Source organism: Scomber scombrus, chromosome 12 (genome assembly GCF_963691925.1).
Source record: "Scomber scombrus chromosome 12, fScoSco1.1, whole genome shotgun sequence".
In the NCBI taxonomy this organism is placed as follows: domain Eukaryota; kingdom Metazoa; phylum Chordata; class Actinopteri; order Scombriformes; family Scombridae; genus Scomber; species Scomber scombrus.
This window is the reverse complement of record NC_084981.1, coordinates 12541504-12553994: the sequence shown is the minus strand read 5'-3', so window position 1 is coordinate 12553994 and position 12491 is coordinate 12541504. Positions and strand designations below refer to the sequence as shown.

General features: G+C 38.0%; 1 protein-coding gene across 1 annotated transcript in view; it reads left to right on the top strand.

Annotated features, from left to right (window-relative positions):
• Positions 1 to 12491, top strand: part of adgrb3 (adhesion G protein-coupled receptor B3) — a 113311-nt gene that overhangs the window by 45232 nt on the left and 55588 nt on the right. Inside the window, exons 3-7 of the mRNA XM_062430109.1 lie at positions 1730 to 1891; positions 7318 to 7482; positions 8295 to 8459; positions 10277 to 10441; positions 10981 to 11082. Coding sequence (XP_062286093.1) covers positions 1730 to 1891; positions 7318 to 7482; positions 8295 to 8459; positions 10277 to 10441; positions 10981 to 11082 — 759 coding nt within the window. The remainder of the gene's footprint in view (positions 1 to 1729; positions 1892 to 7317; positions 7483 to 8294; positions 8460 to 10276; positions 10442 to 10980; positions 11083 to 12491) is intronic.

Below are 12491 nucleotides of genomic sequence, written 5' to 3'. Positions count from 1 at the left end.
AAAAAACTCCTTTCATTACCATTTTAATTTGCAACACACCATACATACATACATACCAGTACTAACATATACCCATTAACACCTCTCCATTTCATACTTGCTGTTACATATGTTGTTTCCCCGTCGAGTCGCATCGCTGTGCTTTTCTGTTTCTCATTCTCACACAATTTACTCTCCCTGTACTGCCTCATTTAACAAATTGATCCACCTTTCAGTCTATTTTATGATCTACAAAATTAAGGGCAGAGTTTAGATCCCTATTTGGCTGAAACTATGTGTTCTTGATGCTACATGCTGAGAAACTACTTTGAAGCATATTGTGCCTAAAATTCCAACATGATCTGATGACTTCCAATGACATAAATGTATTCAGAGCTGCAATTGAAACTATTCCTCTCTGTATTAAATTTTTGCTCTAATGCACGAATACTTCACCTGAGGGTTTAACATAATCAAACATCAATTATTCGGTGACTACTTGGATATAGGCATTTGATTGTTCATTCACTTGCCACCGAATAATTTATTCTTTTCTCATTTAGGCTACCATTGATTTGGAATTCACCCCACTGCCTCATCATAATATACAGCTTGATGTAGCATTTCATGGCTCTTTGATATTTGACCCTTTTGCACCATGAAGATAGAAATACTTAATGTGGTTTCTGTTCATAAATCTTTTTAATCCAACTAAAAGAGATCAATGTAACTATGGTCCTTTTCTACTAATCTTACAATTACAATATGATTATTTAGTGATAATATGTGAGCATTCAGATTCAAACTACTCAAAAGTCTGTTTGCCAAAACTTCCATTTGATCTCCATGGCACGGACCATGGAAATATAATCCTTTCTTATTCTGTATCTGTTACATTTCCATTTAACCAGCACTGAACTACATCTGGGTGTTCAAAATTTTAATCATTATCCTAGAAACTGCTTTGAGCTACATTCAAACACATAATATGGCTATAATCTGCTGAATAATTTCAGCTAACCACCCCTGGTAGTTAACAGGTTGAGATGGATTTGAAAATAATATGAAACCACTGTCAAAAAACACAATTTCAAAACTGTTGCCAAGGAAACTAGATAGTTTGCTGCAGTGCAAGGGAGCCCATATTTCAGACCTCTCTCTGAACTAACACTCATTAAAGTTCCATTTTATTTTCTCAGTTGTTGCCTTTCTTGCATGTTATCATGTTCTTATGAAGTTTTGTTTATTTATGGTGATTTTATCACTTTGTCTAAACATATTTTGTTTCATTGAGATGCATGAATTATTTCTTTATGAATTTAAACAGTTAGAATGCAACCCTGTCTACTTTTCAATTTTATAATCAATGCTATGCCTTCTCTGTGATCTTTGCATAAATGCACATTTAAACGTGTTTTAAAAAGCTCGATTAATTACACATCTCTCCATTGTTAATGCAGTTAGTCAGTGTGTGCAGATGCAAAACACTTAATTTTGCTGCTCATAAATTAATCATTAGTTAAAAGAATTATGCTGCCAATTCAGTATTTATCAAAGATCACATAAAGGTAGTGTAGAGTGTGCAATAGAGTTCCTGTAAATCTTAAAGACCCCACCTCACCCCAACGTGACTAATGTTGGCCCCTCCCCATTTTACTCAATCCTGCCCACCTTGCCCCATCCTGCCCCGTTAGCCGTGCCCCAGGACCATATTGCTGCATTTAACTAGTGTCACCCTTCTCCCACACAGGTGAATCAGGTGCAGAGGAGTGGTCCCAGTGGAGCTCATGCTCTGTAACATGCGGTCAAGGGTCGCAGGTGCGAACAAGAACATGTGTCTCACCATACGGAACACACTGCAGCGGCCCTTTAAGAGAATCAAGGGTTTGCAATAACACTGCCCCTTGTCCAGGTAGTGTTAGCCGCAGATTCTTGAATATGAATGTTTTGCTCATTTGTTGTTTATATTGGAGGAAATGTGTTGTGTTTTAACAGACTTTTCAATGTGTATATTTAATAATGTATTATTATCATTATTACAGTTATTATTACTATTAATCTGATGCTTTCTCTCTTCGATGTTACTTTGTGAATGTGTTTGTTTTTTTCATGATCACCTTTGTGTTTTCCATTTCATATAACTGTAAGGCAATTCATCGGCATTGAATTGGTTTAACGACATGTGGTTCTGCACTGAGCTCGGGGAGCAATAGACACTGATATGTTGTCAGCTTCATTTCCTTGAAGGTCAGCCGTGAATTTTAAAATTGCTTGGCTGCGTTTTTTCAAACACGCTGTAAGGCATTTCTTCCTCAACCCATGATGGCATGGCAGATGAGTCACTGGCAGTCAGGTATCAGCATCAGATGCTTTTCTGACAGGTGATTGCAGCTCGGCAATGTTTGCCCGTATGCATTTGGTAGGACAGTGTGTTGCTCTAAACAAGTCCAAATAATCAATTTTTGGGATTGTTTACTCAGACAAATACGCTGATTTACTGATGATATTACGAGGCCATGTTGAGTTAAGGTATTTGGTTGAGGTGCTGTTAAGAGGAGTGCTTCTGTGACTGCATCACAAACAGACAGACTGTTCAAAACTACTTTGAGCTGCATTCCTCTAACATTCTGATCTATGACGTACTGTGTTTCATTTTCAGATGTGGCATGAGTAAGTGGGAAGTTGGCAGTTTTCAAAAGGGGCATCCTCATACTGTGCATGGACACAAAGAGAAAGAAAGAGAAGGAGTCATTCCAAAAGAGCAGCTGACTAAATACCAGTCTTAGTATGACTCCACTCTGGCCATTAATATTTAGGTCAGACAGCATCAAAGCTCCAAAGCAAAACAAGCTACATAGCCCAATTCCAGGTATACACATTAATCTGCATGAACAGTAATTAATAATTCAGAACCAGAATTTACAGAGCTACCCACATGAATTTATTTTCCCCCTTGAGTTATCTTGACCTGTAGACATTAGGCGTTTGCTTATGGCTAGTTCTGGATCCAGAACTTTCTATCATGTAACAATGCAGAGACACTTATCACAAAGTAACTGGGCCATAAAACTCTAAAGCAATGTTGGCTTTTCTCACAAGAGTAAGACTACTAGTATTTTTCAATTTCACTGAAAAATGAGAGAGGGAGAGTTCAGATGAGAGGCTTTGTAATTTCTAAAAATGTCACTATTCCTAATTTATTGTATTGTTACATGAGTTTTTTAGTCAGAGCCTAGTCTTGCAGCCTCATTAAACTGAATTGTCTGTAATATCAGACAAATAGTCTCTTCACTTTCATATATATTAAAAGAAATAGCACAGGGATCATAGCATTTTTCCCGAGTCACGCTCTAAAATTGAGCTGATGAAGCACTAACCATACTGAGCTACAGAAACGAATGTGGAAAAAAATCCCAACTGGCATGGTGCCACATGAAGCATGAGGTATATATCTAATATTCTTTAAGGCAGACTGATCGATTCACTTTCTTCAAAAAGCTTGTAAGATGCCAAAGTGGAAGGATATTTCTAAAACAGAGTATGCCTAATTTAGAGACATCACTTTCAGTCTAAAAAGAAGAAACAATCTTTCAATCATCATAACTGAAAATATCAGCATGATCTGTGAACAGTAGTTCAGGCGCTGCAGGCTGAGATCAGGCATGCTGTTATACATTGTGGACCTCCATACAAGTTTAGTTGCAGTACATCCAACATCGTGGATATGCCAAAATACAGTAACACTTCTGCTTTATGATGCCAGTGTCCCTTTTTAACCCAACAGGTAGCACCCAGGGATATTTTACTGTCTTTTTGATTTCTACAATTTGTAGAAGGAAGAAAACAGCTCAGCCATTTATCACACTAAGACATTTATCAGCTAAGGAGCCAGCCATCCTTAGGTAAGGAAAGCAAACCAAAAACTGAGCCAAAATGCGGGTTTGCTAACATGTAAAATATGTTTTTTCATTCTAAATGCTCCCAAGTGGCCAATAAATATGTTAGTGAAGGTTTAGCTATTGCTACTTTAACCATAATGTTATTGTAGCTGCCATTCACAGATACTATTCATATAGCTGAAAAACTTTAGGTTGAGTCATAAAAAATTGTCACATTTATTAGCCAATCTTAGTTCCCTGGATAAGACTGGCTTTATTTTCTTTTAGCTAACCAGAACCTCATAACTCATCCTATTCAAAACCCTGTTTCTAGAACTTGAACTCCAATGACAAACATAAGAAAAAACCACACCTTTGAACTTGGGTGATATTTCTTCACTGCTGTCAGCATGGTGATTGCAGTGTTAAGCAACATCATGGTAAAATAGATAGAAGAATGCCAGCCTTATCTGTTGCATAGAAGTCAAACAAATCCAATAGCTTGAACACACAACAGCACTTAATTAGAAAAGGGTAATTGCCTATAGACATACTGAACACTTCAGTCAATTCATAAAAGTCTTTATCATTGCTAATTATACCTGCTAATAAACTGATATGTTTGGATGGTATGCAGGATTCAATATGTTTTGTATAACCTGCAGCAGCAATTTTATTAAAATAAGCAGAAGGAAAAACTGAGCAATTAGCATGAGCAGCAATACCCTCCATGGATACAAACATAGGCCAACAAATGTCAAGTACATATTTCACAGAAGAAAACTCTGGAGAGTTCAGTCTAATAACATATTAATCATCTAAGATGTTGCATAATGCCTGAAGAACAGAATATGTTAGAACTCTGACAGAAAACTGACAAATCATGCCAAAATCATACCATTATAATAAAGTGCAAATCAAAGGCAAAGACTGGAATAGCTAGTTCATATCTACAAAAGAAACAATAAAAAGTCACAATTAGAGTACAAGTATGAACAGACTTTTCTGTTTGCACATTATTTTAAAATGCCAAATATTGATTTTGACTTGTGACCAGAGAACTAAAGCAATTCATTAAGGATTGTTTTGATCTTGATTTTTGGCATTGTGAATGTGCAGTTGTAAGAGCCAAATGCAGTATTGCACCTTTTGTTTCCCTTTTTCCCTCCAACCGCAGCTTTATAAATTACAAAAGAAGAGCCAATGTTTCTCTAGTGTGGTGCTGACTGTAGGTTTACTCTGTAACAAAAAAGGGAGATGCAACATGAAAATAAATACCGTGTGATGAATACAGTTTGGCAGTAAAGGCTGGCAAACAACTCATAATGGTAAAACCTCATTGGTATGATATGAGAAAGCCAACCGAATCTGAGCTCACCACAAATTAATAAAAACATTCTTGTGAATTGCATTTACTTTTTTCCACCATCTTGTGCTGGTCCAAGAATTTCACCTCTAGCAGCGTAATGCGATTGCTCATGGGCGACCCTCTAAATAAATGGCTGCAGCTCAGAGAGAAAACACACAAAGAGGAGGAATCCTATTCCATCATTGCTAGCTGTGGTGTCTGCGCCTGCTTTGAACTCAAATTTTGCAAAGTAAATGCTTTGGCCACCGTGGGACACTTAGCTAAGAGCATCAAAGCAGCGCCTAGGGGAAGGGTGCTGGGACAGACAGTAGCTTGCCTTGTGGCGGACCATCAACTTGATCCCAACATCCAACTACTCTGTAACAGATTCTGTGATCCAGCTCTGCAGTAACTTTAAGCCCCTACACAAGCTGTGGATAGAAACCCCTCTGAAGAGGAACCATCAATTCCCTCTGCACAAAGTAGTCAGACAATTCCACTTGCAATCAACAGATGATAAAAGGCTATCAGATAAATTGTGTCCCCAGCTAATCTTCATACAGTCTGCCCTTTACTTTGTGGCTCAATCTTGGAATGGCCTCAAATGTATATGAAAAACATGGCATTTACTTGTCATAATCCTGTGCACCATCTTAGCTGATATAATTGTTTTGTGCTCAGCAGATATCCTTAGTCGAAACATGCGTCTGTGATTTGGATTAGATACAATTTCCATCCAACCAAAGTTCATTCGGAGCCTTTAATTCAGTCAGTAAATGTACTTTATCTGTGAGATCAAGAAGCCAGCAAGTTGCTTTGGAGGCTAATATCAGGAGTTAAACTTTTACATTTTGAAAGAAGTGTGTTCATCCTTTCACATCACTGTATGGAACACTGCAAGTGCCAAGAAAGGACAGGAGGTATCTTAATTCTGTCTGCTTCTCTGATTTCCATATTCCCTTCTCCAAAGTTAAACTTTGAGCCAATAGCAAATATTTTCTGCAGTTCTATGAAGACGCACCATCTGTCAACCAGAATCCAGTTAAGCCAACACACAATCCAAGATGCAAAATCAAAATGTGAGAGGAATGATGCTTTTTGCCAGCCATTGTTTTTAATAGATGGCAAAAAAAACTACCATGACTTTAAAGCTGCACTTCTGTCAGGACCTCCTGTCAGCACCTCTATACCTTGAAAATAATATAATATAATGTAATTTGATAAGTAGCTGAGATGAGGAAGAATGGCTAATTTATCAATAGCGTAATAGTTCAGAGATGCATTTATCAGAAATGTATTTACAGTGATATAAATATCAGTATAAAGAGTAGTATCAGTATGTACCAAGCATCCAAACATGTCAACATGCCACATGGGAGTAAGAATTATTTTTGAAAACTGACATTATTTGCACAGAGGTACACATGTGCTGTGGGGACACCTTTTGAAAATGATTAATTAATCTTTTTTTTTTAAGAAGTTTTCTTTTGGACTTGGGGTGTCTCGCCTGATATTTAGACTGAATGGCCATTTCATCAACATGCACAGGAAAACATGTAAAATGTGGCTGGTTATTCAGATTTGTGGAACCAGGTTCGGGGGTGTCTGCTTTGTGTATAATCATTATTAGTATGTTCATGTAATGACAGATTTGCAGAACCATTGTCATCCCATGTTAACCTGCGGGTCCACTGCACTGCTATTAAGAAGACTCAACATGTGCAGACCTGCTGCACCTCACCCACACTTTCACTTAGAAAGCCAGAATTGTTGTCATTGCGATTACATTGAATATGCCATGTGAAAGATACTTATACTGTATACTGTACTATTGTATAAGGCTTGTTTATGGGGTATTATTAATCATTACTGTCAACAAACTGAAATCTGATAATCAATGCCAAATGTAAAGAGGTGACTCATTTGTGGCTGAGGGTTTGTGGAGCCCCACACTGTCTGTGTGCTCAGTGTTTCATTTACATTAGATTTGTCTCTAATCACTTTGATTGATTTCATTCCCTTTATGGCTCTGTGCAGTTTGTGATGGGTTTGTTTATGCTGTAGCACAGGCAGAGACATTGATTAGGCCTGACGCCTTTTCTGTGCCCGCAGTACACGGTGTATGGGAGGAGTGGTCACCGTGGAGCCTGTGCTCATTCACGTGTGGCCGAGGTCACCGCACTAGGACTAGGATGTGTGCCCCTCCCCAGCATGGAGGCAGGGCATGTGACGGACCCGAGACCCAGACTAAGCTTTGCAACATAGCCCTATGCCCAGGTATCATTTGTCTGCTATCTACTGTAAATATATTAAAAAATAATCATATTAACTATTATCCCTGAAGGCATGATGATGGATAGATAAAAAAGGTAAAATCATAAAGATGATTATAAATTAATTTCAATAAATTATTTACAAAGAATGGAAGCAGTTTACCTTACATACAGCTGTATAATCTTATCCAGTACTGCTCTGCAAAGGTGAGTAAAAGCTCTGAATGAAAGCAGGGTTTGTGGTGCATTTAAAGTAATAGTGCTTACACAATAATGTGGTTTAGGGAACCCTGTTGAGAGTCAATACTGTAATACTGACGTCAAAATCACTTACTCGCAATTGCCTATGAATGGTAAGCAGATTAGTGATGATGAGTTTTTCCACACAGTAAATGTTAGCTTTGCTCTGGTAACAGACTCAGTGAAAACCACTCAATCCCAGATGCTTTCCCTCGGCCCAGACAGGGAAAATGAAAGGCAGCTAACAAATAGTTTGAATATTCTGCACTTTGTGCTTTTGATATTTGAATCATCTAAATCTTATTATGAATATATTCTACCAAAATACATTACATGTTTTATTTTCCTTTTACCATTGGCTATTTTAAGAATTTCTAACTTGTAAAAAACTAAACCAGAAAGCAATTCTCCAAAATTCGTAAGTATTAATGTAATTCTTTTCTTTCCATTTAATGTCTGTTTCATTGGCTTTCAGTCTGAGAGAGAATAGTGATCTGAATATCTCCTCCCATTTCTGTCTGCCCTCTTTTTCCCTTCACTTGGGACATGCTTGTTGGGTTGTGGTTGGTGCCTCAGTGGACGGACAGTGGCAGGAGTGGAGCTCTTGGAGCGATTGCTCGGTGACCTGTGCCAATGGCACTCAGCAGAGGACCAGGCAGTGCTCAGCGGCCGCCCATGGGGGATCTGAGTGTCGCGGTCACTGGGCAGAAAGCAGAGAGTGCCATAATCCTGACTGCACAGGTAAAATCCTGAGCCTCTTAATTCTATATCCGCTTTGATGTCTAAATTCAAATTATGATTTAAAATGGGGAGAAGAGAGACAAAGAAAAACAACCCGTCCCATACTGTTATCATCATTATCATAATCATAACTGCCATCATCATTGCTATCAACTGTTAATTTCATTTGGAGCTGGACTTTACTGAGCTGTGCTCTTTGTCTAGTGCGCCCTCACAAGCGTTGTATCAAGAATCAAAGCTGTGTTGTAAGAATCAAGAATAATGTTTAAGACCATGCTCTATCAATTGGATTTGTAAAATCCAGTTAGATATACTGTATGCCTTTCTCATAATTCAGGGTTAGCTGTCCAAACTGTCTGTCAACACCATAGATGTATTAGAGGCTCAAAGATGTCAGCTTAGTGGTCCCCATCAGGCTTTGAATTGTCTGATCATATGAAGGGCCTGAGCACTCTCATAATCTCCTGATGCAATTTTCACTGAAGCAGTGTAAAACAGCTGGGCTTTTTTTTTTTATTGCATTTCATTGGTATGTGTGTGACAGAGAGATTCCTCTCAAATTTTGAAAGTCAGTGGAAATGTTGTGTAACCAGTCAGCCAGCCTCACGCTCTCTCTCGGACCAATGAAGTAGCTTGTGAATGCGTATTTTCAATGTGTGTATGATAATGAACCACGAGATGCTGTTGTTTGCTTCACATTGAAAGGGTGCATTATGCAGTTTATTCTTTTAATGGGGCCTGCCTACGTATTTAGCGATTCCTATTTGTCTCCAAGGTGAGAGATCAAACATTATTGGCACAATACAGTCTTAACCATCATTTAACATGTCGCTGTGATGTCCATGACTGCAAGAGGAAATGCCTTGTTCTGTGGAACAAAAGAAAAAAGGAGTTCAAGGAAGCCCAATATGTTAAAGAAATAGTCAAAAATAATTTTAATTTAATGAATAAGTGAGTGTGTTAAAAGGCAACACGTATCCTCTAAAATATGAAGGGAAAAAAACAGAATAAAGTAAACAAACTGATTAGCAATTACAATAAAAGTCTGTGCAGGATTTGAATCAATTTCACCAGGACTGCTGATACAATGAGCCCTTTGAAACACACGAGGATGCATCTATCTGACAAATCAGGTGCTCTGATTTCGGAGCAGAGCTTTCAGTATCTGCTGGGATTTGATCAATGTCTTGCGGATAGTTTTAGCCAACAGGTCACAGTGGTTTCCACATTTTTTTCTTTCTTCCGGAGGCAACACTGACAGAGGTTAGTTGTAGGACACGAAGTATACCTGCACGTGTGAAGAAAGGGGGTAAGCGTAGGTTAAAATGAATAGAAGTGTTTCCTGCTCACAGGGTATTGTACCTTTCTGTTCAGACAAGGGCATGTGATTTACTACACTGCTGAAGGGGAGCATCTGTTTTTTCTTTGTTGTTTTTTTTGTCTAATTTACAGTTTAACTGTGTTCATTACAAGGGCATAAAACATGCTGCTGATTTAGGAAACCAGCATAAATGCGTTTTTTTTTTTAATATTGGCAAAGTGAGGCAGTCACAGAAGATTTTTGTTAGTCATGAAACACACATTCTCCTGATTATTCAGAGTAAACTTGTTCATATTTGGACCATTACCATCATACTGAATCTGCAAACTGAATACATGGATAGCAAAGGAAATAAATGCAATCCCATATGCTAATTAAAAGCTTGAAAAGCACAAGTATTGCAAATGGTGACGTATCATCTTAGTTGATATCTGTTTGTTGGCAAATTGGATGCAACAAGAGTATCTTTTTCTAACTGAGAATGATTCTGTTGTAGCTAATGGCCAGTGGAATCCTTGGGGTCCATGGAGCGGCTGCTCTAAGTCCTGTGATGGTGGATGGCAGAGGCGAGCCCGGGTGTGTCAGGGTGCAGCGGTGACTGGGCAACAGTGTGATGGCACCGGAGAGGAAGTCCGCAAGTGCAGTGACCAGCGATGTCCAGGTAAGGATAATTGTTCTGTAAGTTTAAATCTGCAGTGGCCACCATGAAGCTGAATATATGGGGGAGATAATAATCTCTGTGGAGTGAAATAGCATGTCTCGTTATATGAATTCAGTTAAAACACAATCTGAAGAGTAGATGCAAATAAGCACATGTAGGGAATGACTATGAATATTTTCCAATAAATGAAGAAATTGAAGTACTGGTGACAGACATGCAAATTTCATCAAAGCTTATTTGAGCAATTTTTTCCAAATAATCTCTTCTTGAAGTGAAGTCTTAATATAAAGTCATTCGATTTTTTTTTCAATATTCTAACATGTAGCGTTCAAACTAAGTTATGATTGAAGAAGAAAGTATGTTTTATTTTAATCCTCAAAAGGCATGCTCATGTTCACCAACACTATACTGTACAGCTTTGATCTCCTATATTTCCATACCTCTTCATATGCAACATGGAGAAATTGTTGCATCACATTGGAAATTCGAAAAAGCTCTTTGCATTGACTTAGTAACAAATGTACCACTTTGTTTTTCAGCACCGTATGAGATTTGTCCTGAGGATTATGCAGTGTCAATGGTGTGGAGACGGACACCTTCAGGGGAACTGGCCTTCAACAGATGCCCACCTAATGCCACAGGTAAGGAACAGATTGATACGTCTGATCTGTTCTTATCTTTGCATAAACAAATGATTATTGCCTTTCTTGTATACTTTAAGGTTGAATCAAAAGAGCCAGTCTTACATAAAAGGTGACAAAATGTTGGAATACATTTTAATATGTATGGTGTGGAGAAAGCCTTTTCCTGAACCATACAATAGTGTGATTGACTTAAATTTTGACATATTTTTAGTGAAGGGTTGTTTGAATCACAGTGATTTGCCATCAAGTGTCTGTCACTTTTAAGTGGTAGCACTGTCGCTATCGTGATGCCAGCAAATTATCCCCAGCAATTTCTCACAAGTGATATTGTATCACTGTTTTAATACACATCACAATGTTACTAACTTTGATAGCTACATTAAGAGTAAGCTGCCCTTCAGTTTAGAAGTTACATAACATGCCTTTCGTTTTTGGAGTTCCCTGCTAGGCACGGTGTTACACCGGGGCTAGTGGGTGCTATAGTCACGTCACAAAACTGCGTAGCCCCAGTTAAGCCCCCCAAGTATTTTGGTATCTTCATTTATTTATTTATTTTTTAAATAAGTTAATAACCAGCCATTCTGTCCCCAATCCGATCCTTGACTGTGTGCTCATGCTGCATATGTACCTTATGTGTATGTGTGAGGAACAAGAAGACACATGCATATTATTGGCCAGTTGACATTTAATCCATCACACTTTAACCAGTGCATAGCAGGATACATGTATGTCATCTGCATACAAGTTATTTTTGTTTGCAATAGAAATATAATTACTAAGATTGTGATGATAGCCAGTTTGTTTTAGAAGTGTGTGTACAGCTAACAGGCATAGACTCATTTCATTGCACTTCTCGTTGTGGCTATCATTTAAAGCCTCAATGAGATATATGGATATGTGGATATTGTGGATATTATTAATTTAATTCTGACGTTTTGATGACCAATTAGAGGAATAGTTGTCTGATTATACATTATGGAATAAATACACTTCTTGTTGCATTTTGGATGTATTGTGTTGTTATTAACTGTAGGTGCATGGGTACTGTCTGGTGTTGAAGTCTTTTACCTTTTCATGTGAAAGATGTTTTTGTCATTGCCTTGTTGTCACTTGTGTTAGGCTTATAGCTATTTTTTGAATACTCTTTGGCCAAATTCAATCAAAAACTGCATTTATATTGAATGTGCTGTGTGCCATTTCTGCTTTTATTGCAAACATGTGAACTTATTCATAGAGTTACTCTTAAGTCATGAAAATAGACTATTTTCTTAGCCCCCCCATGTTTTGGTCAACCTTCCCTTTAGCATTGGGAGAGAAAAAATCTTGGCACTGGCTTTGTTCCCTGCCTAATCTTTGCATGGTGTGTAAAATCTGCAAAACATCATGATAATAAAACTGTATCTGGT